This window comes from Pagrus major, chromosome 11, assembly GCF_040436345.1.
Source record: "Pagrus major chromosome 11, Pma_NU_1.0".
In the NCBI taxonomy this organism is placed as follows: Eukaryota; Metazoa; Chordata; class Actinopteri; order Spariformes; family Sparidae; genus Pagrus; species Pagrus major.
The window spans coordinates 5,775,116-5,794,140 of record NC_133225.1 but is presented as its reverse complement, the minus strand read 5'-3'; the positions used below and the strand labels follow the sequence as shown (position 1 = coordinate 5,794,140).

Below are 19,025 nucleotides of genomic sequence, written 5' to 3'. Positions count from 1 at the left end.
ACCCCAAGCAAGAGGGGGATTGGATCTCTGTCATACCATCACCGTCTGGTCAGGTTTAAAGGTAGAGGAGTTGATTCTGGAGAAAGATAGTTGACTGTTGAGTTTAATTCCCAGGTCGTCAAATACCAATGCTTTGGGTCGATATTTGGCCCGAAATTCTGGCCCAAAGAGTTGGTATTTGACGAGACTCAACGATCGCCTACCTATTTCCAGACCGCTGACTTTTGGTTAGGTCCCCGACATCCTTAACCCTAACCCTACATGGACTTTTTAGACTTCTTACCCTGACTTTCTTTGTTGCTGCTGCAATAATCACTATGGCCACTAGAGGTTGCTGCTTAACAAGAAGCCTAATATATAGCTCGTAATAAGCTGCTTTCACAGTCAACCGATGTGATCGTTTTTCTGATGAGGGCGAGCCATCATTTCTACCCAAACCATGATCTCTCCCGAAACCTAACAAAATATTTTTGTGCCTAATCATGACCAGATCTTAACCACAGCTTTGTCGCATCCTAAAACATAATTAGTTTGAACAATGTGCACATTAAAGAAACACCACGTACTAATCTCGCGAGAGTTTCGCCAATCTTTTTTTGTCGTTTTTGCTGCCAACTGCCTAACTGTGGGAAACTACACTGATGAGAGTGGTGAGACTAAACTAAACAAACAGTTAAGTTGCTGGCCGCCCCTCCAAACCGAAAGAATGAGCTGAAAGACACTTAAATGCCCCAAAGAGCTGAGGCCAACCAGGTGAATTCATCTGGGTTCATCAACATGACTGACAGCTTTCACATACACTAACCCATTAGTTCTGGGCAGGTTTGGTCTCATTTTACCTGAGCAGCAACCAGAACCAAATACTGCGTTCAACAACTATAGCTGGCAACCCCTCGCTATTAACATTTGTACAGAAATAGCTCCCCTTGAATCTAAAATAATCGTTTTTACATTTCTGTACTTATGCAGGTTAAACAACTGGAATACACTGTGTAAACAAGGCTCCCCATGTCCAGTCGTAATGCTAAGGTAGGCTAAAGATGTCTTGACTTGAGGTCAGTCCGGCACAGATATGAATTTAAAATCAACCTTCTCATCTCCGACTCAGAAAGAATGCACATGATCATATTTCCCAAAATGTTGAAGACATTTGAGGCCAAGAAATGTTGCTAATACTTACTTGCTCTCTAATCTGTATTGTTCTGTGTAGCTTTTGACCCATAAGCTGTTTTATATTTAAGTTCAATATTTGTTTTTACTTTTCATCTCTTGATCTTCAGATCATCACTCTATTGGTCCTGACACATTTCCCAGAGTTGTTGCAGAGCCCGGCGCTGATGAAATCAAGACCTCGCGAGCAGAGGCTTTACAGAACCCCAGTGACATACAGGGGCGTATTAATTGAGTTGTTGATTTCTATGTGCTTGAAGCTCACTTGTTTTTGTGTTTAATTACAAACAATAAATGAACAAGATCAATACCACAAAATAAATGAAGTGAGGCACATTTTGAGAGGGGGAATATTGAGCAAAACATTTCTGGCTGTTTTACTGTTTCGTGACCCAAGTCGAGCTGGAACCATATGGGAGAGTGAAAGGAGTACAGAGAACGCACCACAAGACAAAGCGACACAGCCATGAACTCCGATTGAAGGCTTTGGTTACACGTCTTCATTCATTGTGAATGTGCTTATTTTCATGCCATTTCGACTACACATCGCATGACTGTGTCACCCCCATAACCATGAACCGGAGTGTATTGATTTGCCACGTCGTGAATAAAATGTCTTACAGCGTCCCACAAAAGCACCAGAAATGTTATGATTCGTTTGATTTTGGTCGTCAAACTTACCACCAACATTCATATGTGACTGTCTCAGTTGTTAAATGTTCACTGAGTTGGATGAGCTGGTTTTGTTGTAGAATGATTTGAACAAATTGGCATTTTGGGAAATGTGCTCATATGCCTTCTAGCCAAATTACGCAGAGTAAGATGAGAAGATTGATACCAGACTCATGTATGTACAGTAAATATGCTATACCACCAGCATTTGGCTAGCTTAGCTTAGCATTAAGGCTGGAAAACAGAAGGGAAAAGTCAGCCTGACTCTGTCCACAATTCTAAACCTGCACCAGGTGAAGTAAAACCTGCGGGTCAAACAAACAGGATAAGTACCAACATAAGTGTTAGAGAGCTTTAAAGGTGCTGATAGATGGGTTTTGTTAACTTTGGACAGAACCAGGCTAACTGTTTCCCTGTTTCCAGTGCTGTTGGTAAGCTGGGCTTACCATGTCCTCAGCCATATCCATATCATACTGCATCGATATCAAACTAGCTGTTTCCACTTTCCCTCTTTCAATGTTTCATTCTTTATGCTAAGCTAGGCTAACTGGCAGCTGGGTTTAGCGTCATATTGAGCATAAAGATATAAGAATAGTGTTGATCTTCTCATATAAGGCCCATTCCATAATTAGCCAACTAGCTATAGAGTAGCACATGATGCCCAAAATTTAGGTGCAATATGTAAGATTTTTTGTTTAAAACAGGAAATAACTTTATCAGTAGAATGTAAAGAAATAACAGATTTATGTCAAAGATATTAAAGTATTTTGTTGCAAATTCTATCGAAGTTAGCATGCTAACTGGCCAGCCTGAGCCACTTTGTGCCTGAAGAGCTGATAGTCCGATAGGGAGCGACACCAACACTTCCCCTGGTGCTCTGAGCTCCCAGACAGAGTCTGCTAATACGACCGCTAGCTGCACGGTTAACCAAGCTTACTAGCTAACGGCAGCTACAATTAGCAGCAGTTAACGCTTACTATGCTGATATGCTACCCCCTATTTGTTTGGAATATGAATTGGATGGGTGGCCAATTCTCACATATTGCACCTTTAACAAAAGCCCAGCAGTGAAGTTGCTGCACTTGGTACCGCTCCTCTAATATCAGTGCAGACTGGCAGTGTAGGAGCACGGGATGCTAACGTCCAGTCACGTCTGTATTTATAAAAGTCTTTTATGACTACTGATGACGTATGAGGGTCTTGAAGGGGAGATTTCAACCAAGTACTCCTTGTAACTCTGTTCTAAGGGGACAGAGGTCACTTAAAAATGAGGGTTGGGGTGAGATTTGGAAAATGGGATCGAGCCTAACTTGAGGCAAGAAGATGAATAAGTGTGTTTTCCAACATGTCGAAAATATTCCTAATGTGTTTTTAGGTAAGTAGCCGGTTACTTAGAAGATTCCATTTGGAGATCTGTCCGAGTCTGCCATCCTCCGTTCGGTCAGTCTCTATCTGGAGATAATCTGAACTCTTATCTTCCCTCATCAGTCGGCTCAGCTGAACTGAATATCATTCTCTCTAACAGACACACAGCACACACACACACACACAGGCAGTAAAGTGTGTGTGTGATGCTATATCACAAACAGAAGGACGAGGCCGGTAAACAATCCCGACGTGATGCCATGAGAATGAGTGTGAGAGAAAGTTATGGTGACCTGTGTTTTTGTTTAGCTAGAGGATTGCCCCGCGGTGTGTAAACTTGCAGATTGAAAAACCGGCTCCTCTTTGTGGCTCAATGTCATGTTAATAGAAAGTAACAGCGAGTGAATCCCAATCTGAAGTTAACCAGCGCGTTTGAATGTGGCCTCTCTTGCCTTTTTTTTCCCACAGGACAAGCAGCTTCATTATGAAGCACCGTGGTCTCCTTTTCATCTCAGTGAGATCACCCCTGTGGGGAGTATCAACACTCGGAGCCACATCTGACGCTCTCTTGTCCCTGTTTAAACATTGAAATAGTGTTCCGCCATATTGTTTTGTGTGTTGTGTTTTTTTTTTCATCTGGTCTGCTTCATAATGCAGCTGCTTGGAAACTGCCACAGGACTGAAAGATCTCAGCGGAGAAAGGAGATGATCAATTTCTGAGGGGAACACCTCCCCCTCCACCTCCTCCTCCTCCTCCTCATCTCCAAAAGCCTCTCCCCCCCCCACCTCCTCCTCACAGCTCCCTGACCCTCCACCTCCTCCTCCTCACTTCAACTAGCCATAATTATTTTGCAAAAGAGCTTCAGAAAAAGGAACACGCAGAGTAATTTCTCTTGCCCAGTTATGAAAAGCTCATTAAAATAGGCCTGGAACAAACAAAGCTTTTCCTGTGAGGCCCCTTTTCAAATTCACTCCATAATTTCCCACTGTTTTAATCATTTATATCAATTAATCATTCCTTGGTGGAAAAGATATTCTTTGCAATCTTCTGTGGTTTTTTGTTCTAGTGAGTGAGAGGCTTGATGAGGGTGTCAGGAGAATGTGCCTCAAACCAAGGTGGAGTAGCATTGGGCTCTGCCAAAGGGGAAATCAGCTTGATGCAGCGCAATCTCTTCGGAGCTGCGAGAATAATTAAACAATTAAAGTCAAGAAAAAGATCATCTTTATACATCTGATGTCTTTCTAATGAAGCCGGGGGCATCTTATAATGAAGCTGTTTTGTCATGTAAAACCACTCAACCCGGTGAATTTCAAACAACTTTTTTCTCTGAGGCAACTTTTCTCCAATAGCAACACTTTTTGTTTTTTCGTGCGTTAGTCAGACCGAAGACGTCACTTGTTTTTCCACAGAGGCCGCCGCTTCCTCTCTTTTAGGTTTGAAAAGCTGAACATTAAACGAGGAGGAACTCCCTTCTCTTTCAGCATCATGTCAGAAAAACATGTCAGCACCGTAACCTTTAATAAAAGGTGTTGCAATCTTCTCCACATTTATCATGTCAGAAAATAAAAAATAAAAAAAACAACTGTGCTGCTGGATGAATGGATGAATTACAGGATCTCAGCCAAATCGAGGTCTTGCAGATTAGCCTTAATAGGTGTTGAAACCAATGACCTGAGGCTTAATGAGGTCGTAAACGACAGCAGGGCCCTCGCTGCGATTATTTTCGGTGACAGACGATGGCGCCACTACGCAGCTATTAGGGCCGTGATGTCTCCGGAGGTTGGAGGAGTCACCCCCGGTAAACTAAGTAGTTACTGAATGTCAACTAATTAAAACTCAGACGTGAGATGAATCCTGCTCACGTGCTTAGTTTAGAAAGACAAAAAAAAAAAAAAAAAAATGGAGACCATGTCAGTTTTATTAGGATGACATCACATTAAATTAAATAAGATTATAAATATTAATTATTGATTAAAGAGGACACACAGGTGAGTGTGTAAGTGTCTCGCGGTGTCTCGTCTTTGTAAACTGTCGTCTACCTGTGTGTGCACGAGACGCTCGCGCCTCTCTCTCTCTCTCTCACCTCCATCCTCCTTCCGAGTCATAAAACCTCCGCCTCCCTCTGATTGGCCGGATTTTCTTCTCCCCCCCCCCCCTTTTGCTAAGTGGAACGCGCGCTGATTGGCTGCGGCGGCGCTTTCGTCACGCGGCTAAAAGGGGTTTTTACTGGAGGTTTCTTCCTGTCAGCGACACATGTAGAGCGAGCGGGACAGAGAGAGAGAGAGAGAGAGAGAGAGAGCAGACCGGAGGACGGTCAATTATAGCCTCTCTGCCAAGCCTCGTTATTTCTTCTTCTTCTCCCTCCTTCATTTTTTTATTCTACCTACAAAAAAAAAAAACACGCACTTCTTCTTCTTCTTCTTCTTCTCGGTTTTCTGAGGAACACTACAGCGAGAGAATCACGCCTTTTTTTTTATGTTTTATTTTTTCCTCCTTGCAATGGACTCCGACAAAACGAGCAGCGAAGCAGCGACAGTCAAACGGGAACCGTCCGGTGGAAATACTATCTGATAACTCCATTTGCTCGCCTCGGCGCCTCTTGCTTTGCTTTTTTTATTTTTTTTTTTATTTTTTTCGGTTGAAAAAACATCCAGTCTGAAGCTCGCGGGAGCTTTTTTTTTTTTTTTTCTCTCTCTCCTCGCGGAAGGTGGGAGGCCGACCGCGCGCGATAGTGTGTCCGCATTTCACCTGTACTTTTCCCCGGGACTGTTGCAGCTCTGCCCCCTCCGCCGCCCTCCTCCTCCTCGTTACCTGTTTACGTTCCTGCGTCTCAACTCGTTAACTTTACAGCCATTACACTCAAAAGAGACAAACGAGGTGGGTGTCCTCTTCCTCCTCTTCTTCCTCTTCTTCTTCTTGTTTATCTGTTTCTTATTGTGTGCGTCGCTTTCTAATTGTGTCTGTCTGGTATGCGTTTTGTTGTCATGACTGATATTTGATAGTGTTGCGACATTATCCTCCTCCTCCTCCTCCTCTTCCTCACACACTCACACGCAATGTGATGCTACGTTTTCTCTCATTTTCCATTTAAAAAAAAAAGAAAGCAGCTTTTTTTATTTAGCACATGGCTGCCTGATATGTTTCCCCCTCCTCTCTCTTCTCTCTCCTCTCTTATATTTCCATGACTTGGTCTCTGCGCCTAAATTGCCTGCCCGTGTAATTACTTGAGTTAGCCCATTTAAGTTAAAAGCCACCCTCCTCCTCCTCCTCCTCCTCCTCCTCCTGTCCCCTCCATCCCTCAGAGGGTAAAAAAAAAAAGAAGAGGAAGAAACTCCTCTGAATGAAACTTGACGATGGTCCGTCTTGTTTATCCAGGGAGTCACTTTCAGGTCGGCCCCCCTTTTTTGATTCATCTCCTTTTAGATTTAATCAGCACTGAGGTACTGCTGTGGTTTGTCCCTAAGAGCCATCGCTAATGGGCTTACTGAATGCTTTTCTGTGTGCACCCCCCCTTCCTCCTCCTCCTCCTCCTCCTCCTCCTCCCCAACTCTAATTAGCCTACCTGCCTTTCAACAAAGATCTGGCTTTATCCCTGTAGTCTGCCTGACCAAATTGGTAGAGGATTACATCTGAAAGAACCCACATTTAATTTTTTTGTGGGTGCAAAAAAAAAAAAACCTGCCTGCATCGCGTGAGATTACAACACTTAGCATCATTACAGCAGCTCTCGTGTCCGATGCATCCCATCAGAAAGCTGGTAAATATTGGTTTCGCATGTTGCGAGGGGGGGGGGGGGCAGATCGAATTCGCAGGCTCGGGTCAAAGGCCAAGCAAGCATCAAGTGTTGGTAAACACAAGGACCGGCGAGCCAAACCTGCCTCACATGTCAGTTTGGAGCCGGGGGGGGGGATTTTTTTCATACAGTATTCCTTTGTGTTTTGGGCCAATAATCACCACCTTCCAGCTATTCAAGCTCGCAGTAGGAGTAGAGAAATTGATGGTGCTGAAGTATTGTGCCGTTTCAGAAATTTTTTCTCAGGACAGCTCGACAAAAAAGCCCCGTGCTGCATAATTGTTCCCTTTTTGGCTCCCGGTGGTTATCAGTTAACAGACATTCATCATGAGAGGTCCAAAGAAGCAACAGCACGGGGATGAGACGGAGATCAAGGGCAGATTAGTTCGCTAAATGACTCGTAGCTCTCTTGTAAGACTCAGAACTGTTCCCTTTATAGAGATCAGCTATTATGCTGTGGTACGATTTTTGCATTCAAAGACCACGCTGATGCAACAACATGCTCAAGGGGCTGGGATTTTTAAATCGGATAGCAAATTCACTTGTGTTGTGTTGTGTGGCGTACATGACCTCATTGCTGTGTATGGATCCAACGTAGCCCCTGTGACCTTTGACAGGTTCCCCGGCCTGGTTGTGTGTGTGTACAAACAGCAACGTTGTGGGTGTGACAGCCACCGTCTCTCCTGTGTGTGTGTTTTTTTTTTTTAGGGACAATGGTGAATCCCGGAGGCAGCAGCCAGCCACCACCGGTGGGCACAGGTTCTCTGTCCTGGAAGCGGTGTGCAGGCTGCGGGGGCAAAATCGCAGACCGTTTCCTCCTTTACACCATGGACAGCTACTGGCACAGCCGATGCCTCAAGTGCTCCTGCTGCCAGGCCCAGCTGGGCGAAATCGGCACGTCGTGCTACACAAAAAGCGGCATGATCCTGTGCAGAAACGACTACATCAGGTGAGGAGAAGAGTTTGTCATGCATGCATACGGTATTTTCGATTTATCGTCGATCGTTACCGTGAATGAATTACTGTTCTAACGTAACAGCAAGTCAGATATTTTTATTTGACATCTTGCATGGATGTTTGAAGAAAAGAAAGAAAACTTTACTTCTTAAAAAAAAGTCCTGGAATAGATTTAGAAAGCAAACTAAATCAAGTTAGAAACTGACATAAACAAGGCTTTAAAACTCAATTAACAGAGATCTTTGCTGGTCATGCAAGGATCAGCAGGATTGGGTGTATTTCTTGCCGAACATGTGTCTCAAATTGTACTAACATCATCAGTGTTCATTAGAGTCTCCTGGTTGAAGACTCCCTGGTCTACCCTGAAGGAGGTCAGACAGGCTGGCATGTTGACAGAGAGCACAAAGCAGTTGTTCTGCAGGCCATCTGCATGTCTGTCCTGTTTGCTGTTCATGGTCAACTGAAGGACACAAAATTGGTCTTGTAAGATTCGTGTCTCCTCTGCGAGACACATGTACAGCATGTTATTATCTGGTCTTTGTTACATTACAGAAAAAAGCACCATTTAATTAGCAAAGAGAGCCCTTTTTGAATATTCTAGTCGGTGTGCCAGACACCCAACCAGAGCTTATTGATGACACTCTCATTCTGGTAATGTAGAGCGGCCTGACGTGACGGCACCAGGTCCAGTTTACTGAAAGTTCAGATACGTTCTTGAATCGGTAGAACCGCATTGATTAATTGACTGTTTTGACACTTCAGATCACTTTTCTATCTATGCAAGACGTGTTTTTCGTGGTTGTTAAAACACATGTAAATCTGTGTATCTAAGCTTTTGGGTACAGTTAATTTATTTTTGCATTAATAATCTAAAAAAGATGGAGCTGCTCTGCAGTCAACAACCAACATGCAACACTGCTGTTGAATCTGCACGGATAATTCAGAATGTAAAGTGTGCCTGTGTCGCTCTCACACCCACCTCATAAAGAGGATGAGGAAGTCAATGGGGTACTTCATTCATAATGGGACTATAACGTAATTAAAATTGGAAGTGTGGGGGGGGGGGGGTGGATACACCTTTCCCACTTGTAATGAGAGCATGCTTGGTGGAAGAGCTAAAACGCATATTATGGAACCATGAGATCTCTGTAGAGATAAAGACAGGAGCGGGGGGGAAAAAGAAAGAAAAAAAAAACATCTGACAGTGAGTCTACACAATTAAATGCTTTAATTATAGTCCCCCTCCATTTCCTTTAGTCCTGATGGGTTTTATCTAATGAGATCTGGTCCCTGGCTTGTATCCGCTCCCAATGACGTGTCCGAAATGAATGAGAGCCACACTGCAAACAAAACATTTAATTAACCAAATTGGCTTTTGAGAGAGAGCAAGAGAGAAAGACAGATAGAGAAGAGGGATTATTGCGAAGGCCATTTGCCCCTGTCCCCCCCCCCCACCCCCCCATCTTAAAGGGGCCAGACTCATTTTGGTAATAGACTGCTAAACTGCCCCGTACGACATACATTTTAAGCCGTTTTGCTTCCAAACTCGTATTAATACAGCGTGATATGAAAACGCTCATCTTGATGGATCAGGAGTCGAAACGCATCACATCACAGCCATAATGGGCTGTGTGCCTGGCCTGGGATGATACCCATCTCCCATCAATCAAGTAGGAAATATTCACAAACATCACAGGGACAAGGCACGGTCCCCTGTTTTTTTTTCCACGCGGCGCTGCCACTGAAAAAAAGCTTTAATGTCAAAACTTTTGAGCCAAAGTTTGCGTTTGCTGTGGGGATCATGTTGTTTTAAGCTGGAGGTGATATTATTTCTGCGGGCTGCTAGTAGAGGGAGAATTAATTTACTTGTGGCTGCCGGATTCAGCGAGAATGCTGTCCCCCTTAATTGAATAAGCCTAGGTAATTAAATGGCACTTTTCCAATAGAACGTGTGAGGTAAATCTAATAGTTGGTTATTTAATATCACTTTGAAGTCTGCCCACTCAAGCACTATGACAGCACAAGAGAATGTGAACTATTAGGCCGGGGAAAAAACCGGGATCTCAGAAATTAATTAAATCGCATGCAATTTAGGGGAAACGTTTATCTTGATTTGTCATAACAGAATTAATTCAAGGCCTTCAATTCACTTGGGGCCAGATCTGTTACTCTGAATTAACCAAGTGTAATTTGGCTGATCCCCCACCACCACCACCACCACCACCACTCTCCACCCCTACACACACACCTCCCCATCCCCCCTCCTCCCAAAACACATGCACACACACACACAACACGGATCCACGCTCGCGCCCTCTCCCTCATCCTCGCAATCTCCACCACCCCACCCCATCCCCGCGTCCCGGCCCCTCCACCCCTTTCCTCTAATGCAGCTCTTGCCATTATGCAAAGCCCCGCTTCAGTATCAATATGGCCTAGTGCTTTTAAGGTGCTTTGGCTGCTGATGTAGAGAGGCATTTTTAATGGACTGTGTTGCAGAAATCATTGTTGTGGGGTAATTTTACCCTACTCAAAGGCCTTGGTGAATGAGGTCTGCATTTACCAGACAGCCCAGCGGCAAGCCATGCTATATTTCACCTGGCAGTCAGTGCTGAAATGAAATCCAATAGTCATTGCCTATATAGACAACAGACAGCTGCAAATGTGTTTTTTCCCTTTTTATTATTTAATTTAATCAGACAGGTTGGTCGTAGCAGAGTCACATCCACTGGGGGAGGAAAACAGATAAATCAAGATAAAACCGTCCTCCAGAAACGAGTCCCGACCACTGATTTATTTAGGAGGGGGAAAAAGCTGGAACCAGATGTGTCATTGCAATTAAAGAGTCCCTTGGCCTTAATTATACTGACCTGGGGTGTCGACTTCACCTCAGCGCTGTAGGTCACTGGCAGAGGAGGCCATTAGAGCCCAAGTTCAAACCGATATAGCAACTTAATTGAGCACCTAAAGGCTCTGGCTCCTTAAATCAAATACTATCAAGAGCTATCCCCTGGTAAAATAATTAACCTGCTATGAGTTGCACGCTGTGGCGAAACATAAAAGGCTATGGTAGAAAAACGTCTTTTGTTTCGACACCTCTCAACAAAGCTTGCCCACGGAGAGGAACTCCTCGAGGAAAGAATTCATCACGAACACGAAGAAACACATTTTTCAAATCTGAGCAAAGTTGGAATATTTCAGAACGAGGCGGCTTTGATATGCAGAAAACATCTTTTGCGGGAGGAAGTGTAGTTTCGCTTCTCCACACATAGCGCGAGCATAAGAGTCTTAAAGCGAGGCCTATATGTTCATTTCCCCACTATCATGTTTGTCCCAGTGAAAGCAGAGAATTGGCAGTGTTGTGACGACAGTCTCCAGTTAATTAGTTTCTGAAATTGAGTTTTGATGGAGCCTTTCCAAATGATGCCAAGACAAAATTTGCTTCTGCCTAGGCTGTCTTATTGAAAGCCATTTCTGTGTCCCTTTGCAAAGAGCTCCGGCTTGTTTGTTCGTCAATACATCTAACAACTGCTTGGGTTATGCTCGGGATGGTAGAGGCATTTATTCCCCCCCTCGCTCCGTCTCAGCATGAATTTGTTCAATACTTTTCATGAATTGTCCTCAAGAATGTCAGAGCATGTAAAAAAATGTCAGTCTTACAACAACTTTCCTGTGTTTTTTTCTCTCTCTCTCGCTAATTTCTTTTTAAGCCAAACAACTTTATCTGATGCACGCACGCCAATGTTAACCACTCCCCCCTATCCCTTTCTTTTTTTCCATCCCTCTCTCCCCTTCTCTGCGGAGCATGTCAGATGCCGTGGTCTTATTTGATTGCTTAGGAAAAGTGCAGTGATAGAGCAAACACCCGGTGAGATATGATGACAAATGGGTCCAGATCCCAGTAAATTACTTTCTGCTCAAATCGAAATTTCATTCAGTTTGCTGCTCACCGAGATGAAGTAATCTAAATTGTGGACTCAGAAGGAAGATAGAAGGGAAGCTGGAGCAAGCATTTCATTATCAAGAGGCAGACGGAAAGAGAGGGAGGGGAGAGAGAGTGAGAGAAGGTTAGGGACGAAAGAGATGAGCAGAAGCAAATCTAAAGTGTTGACACCATGATTGAAAAGGTTAACCCATGCACATTATATATCAACCCGAGTAGCTACGGGTTTCTAATGGAAACACGGCACTGACAGAGCATTCACAGGAGTCCTAATGGCAAAAGCACTATGTCTCCGCCTGGATGTACAATCAAATCCTCTTAGGTCCTGATTGCTTATGTTCCAGGTTATTATTAGGTTGAAAAAAAAAACGTGCACAAAAAGTAATATGCAGTTTGGGTGCTGGATGCTCGTGCAGAGCGGAGCGCTGGAGGAGTCATTCCTCCGTCGATATTGTGATGATTTTATTTTTTTTCTTTTATCCTGTTTCTCTCCTCCTCTCTCCCGTTTTCTCTTCAAGTTAGAAATGGAAACGTGAACTTAGCACATTCAGTCAGACGACTCGACGGACAACAGCGCGGATGCCACAGTTGCCACAGTTACACGTGGTTCCATAGTAACACTTCCGCTCTTCATCTTCTTCTTCTTCTTCGTTTTTCCTCGCAGATTATTTGGAAACAGCGGAGCGTGCAGCGCTTGCGGTCAGTCCATTCCAGCCAGTGAACTGGTGATGAGGGCGCAGGGCAACGTGTACCATCTCAAGGTAAACTCAAGTTTAAAGAAGCTTTCAACTGGATCGAGTTAGGAACGCCGCACACACTTCTGAAGACCATAGCCTCATAATTAATAGTGTGTGTTGACGAGCTGCTGCTTACAATGGCACTCCCCAGGAAAAATAAAGTTGTATTGACTTGAATTGATCACACGATAATTTAATAGCTTGTTTGGATCACAGTTTCTCGTGTGGTCGGTGAACTGTTGAAAAGTTTTGCCGCTCAATAAAACAACAAACCATTTTTAAAGAGAAACGCTGGAGTTCCTGGCTTCAGCTTCTCGATTGTGAGAAATGCTGCATTTCTTTGTCTTATGTGACATTAAATTAAATGTCTCTCTCACTTCTGATTACATCAGCTGGCAGTGATGGAATGTAACTGAATACATTTACTCAACTACTGTACTTAAGTATCGTTTCGAGGTACTTGTACTTGAATATTTCCATTTTCTGCTCCATTATCTTCAACTCAACTACAGTTTCTGAGGCAAACATTGTACTCTTGACTCCACTACATTTATTTAGTTACTAGTTACTTTACAAGTTGCATATTGCACCAAAACCAAAGTAGCACTTTTTAAAATGAATTGATTTTATCAGTAATTGGATAAAACATTGTATACAGTTTGTACAGAAATATAAATATATGCATAATTGACTTTTGATATTTAAGTACGTTTAATATCAGGTTCTTTAAGAATTGTATTCAAAGAACTATTTTAACGATAACGATATCTGTTAGGGCTGCACAAGTAATCAAAATATAATCAAAAATAGCAAAAGGGCTAAGTGCAATATTCAAATTGCAAAAGGAGCAAAAGGTAAAATGTGTTACAAGACAGTATTACTGTATAATAAAGTCTCTAGTCCTGCACAGATGTGCTAAACTACAAATCTTGTTCACCAGATGTAAGAAAACGGTTTGTTCAGACAACAACATGATTTGAAATGTTTTCAATTCCCTGTAATCTTGAATCATATCAATATCTGTCAGAATAGTTGCATTATCTCTTTTTGACTATATAGCACAGCACTTGTATCTTAACCTTTACTCAACTATGACTTTTGTTTACTTTGTACAACATTGTCAGACGGACATTTTTCATTATTTTCAGTCAGTTTAAAGACCAAACAATTAATCAGTTACTCAAGAAAAGCTGTTGTATCTGTACTTCCCACCTTCAGCCACCGCTCACACTTGTTGTATGCATCGCGTTCACAAGCGCGTGTTGTGCTCCAAGATGTTATTACATAATAGGATCTAGCGCTGCCTCGTTGTCCTCGAGGCCTGGTTGTGATCGGTTGTCCTTTCCGCCCTCCTGCAGTGTTTCACATGTTCCACCTGCCGGAACCGGCTCGTCCCCGGGGATCGGTTCCACTACATCAACGGCAGCCTGTTCTGCGAACACGACAGACCCACAGCACTCATCAACGGCCATTTGAGTTCACTGCAGACGAACCCACTACTGCCCGATCAGAAGGTAAGCACCCTCCCCTTCTCTCTCTGCACCAGTGAGACAGGACGAGGGCTCTGTGATGGTGGAGAGTGCTCCGCAGTTTTCTTTGTGGTCTCATTTCAAAGTCTTAGAAGGGGCAGGAGGCTGATGACTTCAAAGTAAAGTAGAAGTCAGTAAAAGCTTGTCATCACTCAGTTGGAGTCATTAGCAGGAAAAAGAAAAACATCTGTAATTTTCACGGCAACATTTTTCACTCTGTTTATATTGATGTCGTCGATTCAACTTCACTGCAAGGCATGCAGTGGATATTAAATCTTACAGAGCAGAGATGAATTTTATTTTTAGACAGCCAATGGATTTTTCCATCATTCTTGGTGTTGGAGGACACGCACTCAGAAAAAATCTGTATTAACCGTCAGCACAAAACATGTGAAAATGATTTTTTTTTTGCGCTGCTGTCCTCGCACTCGGTTTGTTACGGGCAGATACATATTTGACTCATCTTGAATTTATTTGCTGTCCCGAGCCAGACTTCCAATTGTGCTGAAAAATGACCCTCTCCGCCATTAATACCCTGTGTTTAAACCTAGCATTTGACTACTGTATCAACAAGACCAGGATCACCTGGGCTAAGTTATTACTCCAAGGCCAGAAATATGTATCCAGGGCCCCGAGGTTGAACACAGACGGCAAAGCTGCAGCAGCCAGTATATCATGAAAGCTGTCATCATGGTTTTTCCCTGATTTGATCTTGATGCCTCCAGTGAAAGCAAAACAGAAGGCCTAATCATATACGAAGGATAACTTCATTCTTCAGGATAGCTTCATTCTGCCCGCAGGAGATATAATCATTTTTGCCTCACAACAAGGAGCTTTATTGATACCTTGTCTGCACACACAGCACACACAGAGATATGGGAGGTGTTTGGAGTGTGTCAGACTCTGACTGAAAGAGGAATTATATTGTTGGGAGCATGCATTTCACCTTGAGTGGTTTTGTGAGTAGAGGAGAGGTAGAACTCCATTAAGCCCCCTCCTCCCTGCCTCCCTCCCTGCCTCCCTCCCTCCCTCCCTCCCTCCCTCCACGTCACAGGCCTTTTAAGGGCTTGTCACTTCTACAAATCAGCTCTTAGAGCTCTTAGAGCTCCTCACATTTAAATTGAAAGCCGTTGCATTATCTAGCTTAATTTTAAATGTCTGTTTAAGTCCTTACTCCCACCCTCGATGTCTCTTGCAGCATGGCTGGTGTAGTAAATATGAGGCCTCATTGCTTATTTATGCGCTAACATCAATTGTAGTGAAAACTGCTGAATTATTGATGCTAAAATGCAATCTGAATATTGGCCCTGGTGCTTTAATTATAGCAGAGAGAATTATTAAATAAACAGAGACGCATCCCTCAGTGGGAACAGTCTCGGGATGCTTTTGTTATCTCCGCGAGTGAAAATAAGGAGAATTATCGTGCTGCTGAAGCACTTTATCACTCTAACATTCTCGTTGCTTTTTGCTCAAACAGAATTTGAGTGAATAACACAGACGTGCGGGAGGATAACACCTCTCCGAATCAATATACCTCGTGTATCCTCAACAGCACAACATAGACTGAATGTAGAAACAGAGCGGGAGGATGAAGCAGTCACCGCTCGCACGGAAACACGGGGGTTATCTAGCAACCATTGTTTTGATTATGTGCGATTTCGCCGTGACATAATTGGTGTTGTTCGCGGCGCAGGACATTTGATGCTCCGTTATTAAGCTTTCTTCCCAGCTTCTTCCTAATCTCTTTGTTCAGAACAGACAAATTACCTCTCTCATACAGAGCTGCTTTGACCCAGGGGAGTGAGACCCTCCCAGCGTCAGTCACTTTAATTAGCCCCCAAGTAGGAGTTTGCAATTACTAATAGACTGAAGCCCTCCTAGTGATTTGAGGGATGAAGGGAAAAGTAAATCACCCTTAGAATCATGAAGAAAAAAGAAAGCAAAGAAGAAAAGAGCATTTTTCTGTTTCATAGGACTGAACACCTCCCGCAGTTATGTCGGAGCGTGGTTATAATTATACCAAAGAGAATCGCTTCGTGGATGCACTTTTAAGTTAATGCAAAGTAAATGGGACACCAGATGGTTTTCAAAGGCTGGCTGATCAATAAATTAAAACACCAAAGCTGCTGGAAAAAGTTGATGTATCAGGGTGAAACATTTATGGCATTATGTGAAACTGATAATGACGGGCCACAGTTTTTAAAATGCTTTTTTTTTTTTTTCCTCACTATTCAGGTGTGTTAGGCAGGAGCCGCACAGGAAGACAGGATGTGTGCCTTCATTTTAGCCCTTACTCATTGTCACCCGAGACAGCGTGGATCAGCAGCACCCCGGCCTTTTTTAGCTGAGCTCCCAGGCCCTTTGCCCCACAGGAATCCTCCTCCAGCCCATCTCACCAGTAAACCTGACTTTTTATTTCTGCAACCCATGCCCAACACTCAGCCTTCAAACCGTGGCTTTTTTCCCCAAATACGGGCGGATACTTGCACTTAACGCACCTGAATCAGGACGCTGAGGACTCCGTGACCTTGGAATAATAAAAAAAAAAAAAAAAAAGAGACCGATCAAAAATCCAAGGTGGACTCTTGAGGAAGAGAAAATTAAATAACACACACGAGAGGATGTTGTGACTGAAGTGAGGGGAAAAGACTAATGAGGTTAAAGAGGTGCAGACTTTTTAAACTCTGCATATTTGTTTAAAAGACATTTGGGGGGAAAACCGGGAACTTTTCATTTTTTCCTCTATTCCTTTTCTATCGTCATTTCCCAGCAACATGGTGTTTCCACTTTCTATATTTTAAGTGTTGTCAAAGGGGAATGTGTTTTTTTTTGTTTGTTTTTTTCTTTGGTGGTATATACATATATATAAAAAAAGGGGGTTTTAAAAAAAACTGTGGCTTTTTGTGGAAAAACAAATCATGAACACTCTCTTGGTGTATTTGTAAAACTACCATGTATGTACAGTATGCATGTAAATGTCGTTGTCCAGGCGTGGCTACAGTACATCTGAACCCTCCGCACTCAGCTCCAGTCGTCCCTCGTCCCCGTCCCCGTCCCCGTCCCCCCCTCGAAAACCCTGAACCCATGGAAAACTGAAGAAAATTTGCTCATAGTCAGTAATGTAGAGATCATCACCAACATATAAATGCTGAATGAAAGAGAAATTTATTTGTGATATTTTCCGAGACATTTGCTCCAGTATGGTGTATTTAATTAATAAAAATATTGAAGATTTAAAAAGACTCCTTAAATTCATTGTAAAGTCCCTCATTTATTTTTTTTTTTTTTTTACCAATGAAGCATTCCAGGAGCGTCTTTATATCTGAATTACAGGATTATTAAAGGATCTCGCTCGCCAAGTGCCCAAGAATTTATCTTTCATGCAAAAAGCCTGATATTTCAACTCGTCTGTCCTTCCATTGAAGATCCCGCAGCGCTGCCATTCAGTCTCCAGCCTTGCAATCATCAAGGCGTATGATGAGCGTCTAACTGAAAATGGATAAACATGTATCCTCTCTTTTCTGTTCAAATGACCGTTTGCTATTCATCACTCTAATACCTGACAGAAATGGAGGAAAATGTCCCTTTGAAGATTCAATTACTGCAGAGAGGGAGAGAGGTGTCTCTCTTTGGCAGGCACAAATTGAATGGGCTATTTGCAGAACAAATTGGTGTTTGAAGTCCTTGCAAGACCTAATAGGTCTGAAGGAGGAACCCGGTAATGGCTGATGCGCTTATCTTAGTGGAGCCTGGGCCCCTCGTGAGCCGACCGCCGTCCCTGAAACAATGCTGCTTTACAGGACGAGACTTTTCATGCAAAAATCAGAAGAGTTAACAGACTTTTGTGTTTTTAAAATGCTGTGAAAAACTTGCAAAAGCCAGATGAAACCGCTCTGTGTTGAATGCCAAGTGTAGCTCTTATTCTAGTGGTTCCTTAATGGTGAAACACGAGTCCTGAAGTATGTTCACGGGCTGTAAGTGTTGGAGGGACTTCTGTCTTGACATACATTGCCAAAATATCATCATTATTTGAGTCAACATACAGTAGGTCCTCGTTTAAATCTGAATGGTGTGAACCAGACAGAGCACACGCACAGGTGTAAATAATAAAATCAGTACCAGATATGGGCATAAAACCTCAGAGTTCAAGAGCATTTTCACTATAACGTCCTCCATAAGTATCACAAAGACAAAATGTATGACTATAAAAGCAAAATTCTTCTTACAAATCTTAAAAAAAGGGAGTCAATGGTCTAATTTGTGTCAGATTAGGGCTCCTGATATGATGAAGTTTGAGATCTTCTGTTCTAGAGGATTCATACATATATATATAAAAAAGGAAGTATGTTAGAAATATAACTTCCTCTGCGTTTTAGACAAGTTGTAGTTGCCTCAGAGCTTTTTCTAACTCGCATTGGAATAACTTTTCAAGATCGTGTTCAGGAATCTCCTCCCTGTAGCAGTATTTCTTAGATGATAAGAGGCTGACGCTGTAACTGATCCAATATGACTGCTAAAAATTTGATCTCAGTCCAAGACTACTTGGAGACCTGACTCACAGGTGTTACAGATACAAAGTTTAAGGCTAAGTTTATTTTAGTTGGTTGTTTTATAAAAGGACTGAAGTAGATGGAGACTTGTTTTAAAACGTAAAACATAACATCGCTCCATAAAGCTCTTCCAGCGTAATCCCAGTCTCCAGAAGCACAGAGATCCCAGAACAGATTACATTACGGACATTTTCTAGAACCCTTTTTAATGCGGAAATCTTTGCTTTAGCCGCTAAGCTAAAAACGTAAGTGTGCACCTCGTCTGTATGGGTGCACAAGCTCGACCGTGTGACGCACATACAATAACA

At 42.9% G+C, this 19,025-nt stretch overlaps 1 protein-coding gene across 1 annotated transcript; it reads left to right on the top strand.

The window, feature by feature from the left end:
• The first annotated feature begins 5,603 nt into the window (after positions 1-5,603).
• lmo4b (LIM domain only 4b) lies at positions 5,604-17,346 on the top strand. The gene is made up of 5 exons (XM_073476789.1): positions 5,604-6,085; positions 7,710-7,950; positions 12,566-12,662; positions 13,997-14,152; positions 16,403-17,346. Exons 2-5 carry the CDS (start codon positions 7,715-7,717, stop codon positions 16,409-16,411), a joined length of 498 nt encoding a protein of 165 aa, XP_073332890.1. The 5' UTR covers positions 5,604-6,085; positions 7,710-7,714; the 3' UTR covers positions 16,412-17,346.
• The last annotated feature ends 1,679 nt before the right edge of the window (positions 17,347-19,025 follow it).

Excerpts from the sequence above, each read along its gene's own strand:
- lmo4b (XM_073476789.1), top strand. The coding sequence starts at position 7,715 with ATGGTGAATCCCGGAGGCAGCAGCCAGCCACCACCGGTGGGCACAGGT. Across the intron at positions 7,951-12,565 it reads TGCAGAAACGACTACATCAG|ATTATTTGGAAACAGCGGAG; the intron begins GTGAGGAGAAGA and ends TTTTCCTCGCAG. Across the intron at positions 12,663-13,996 it reads GCAACGTGTACCATCTCAAG|TGTTTCACATGTTCCACCTG; the intron begins GTAAACTCAAGT and ends GCCCTCCTGCAG.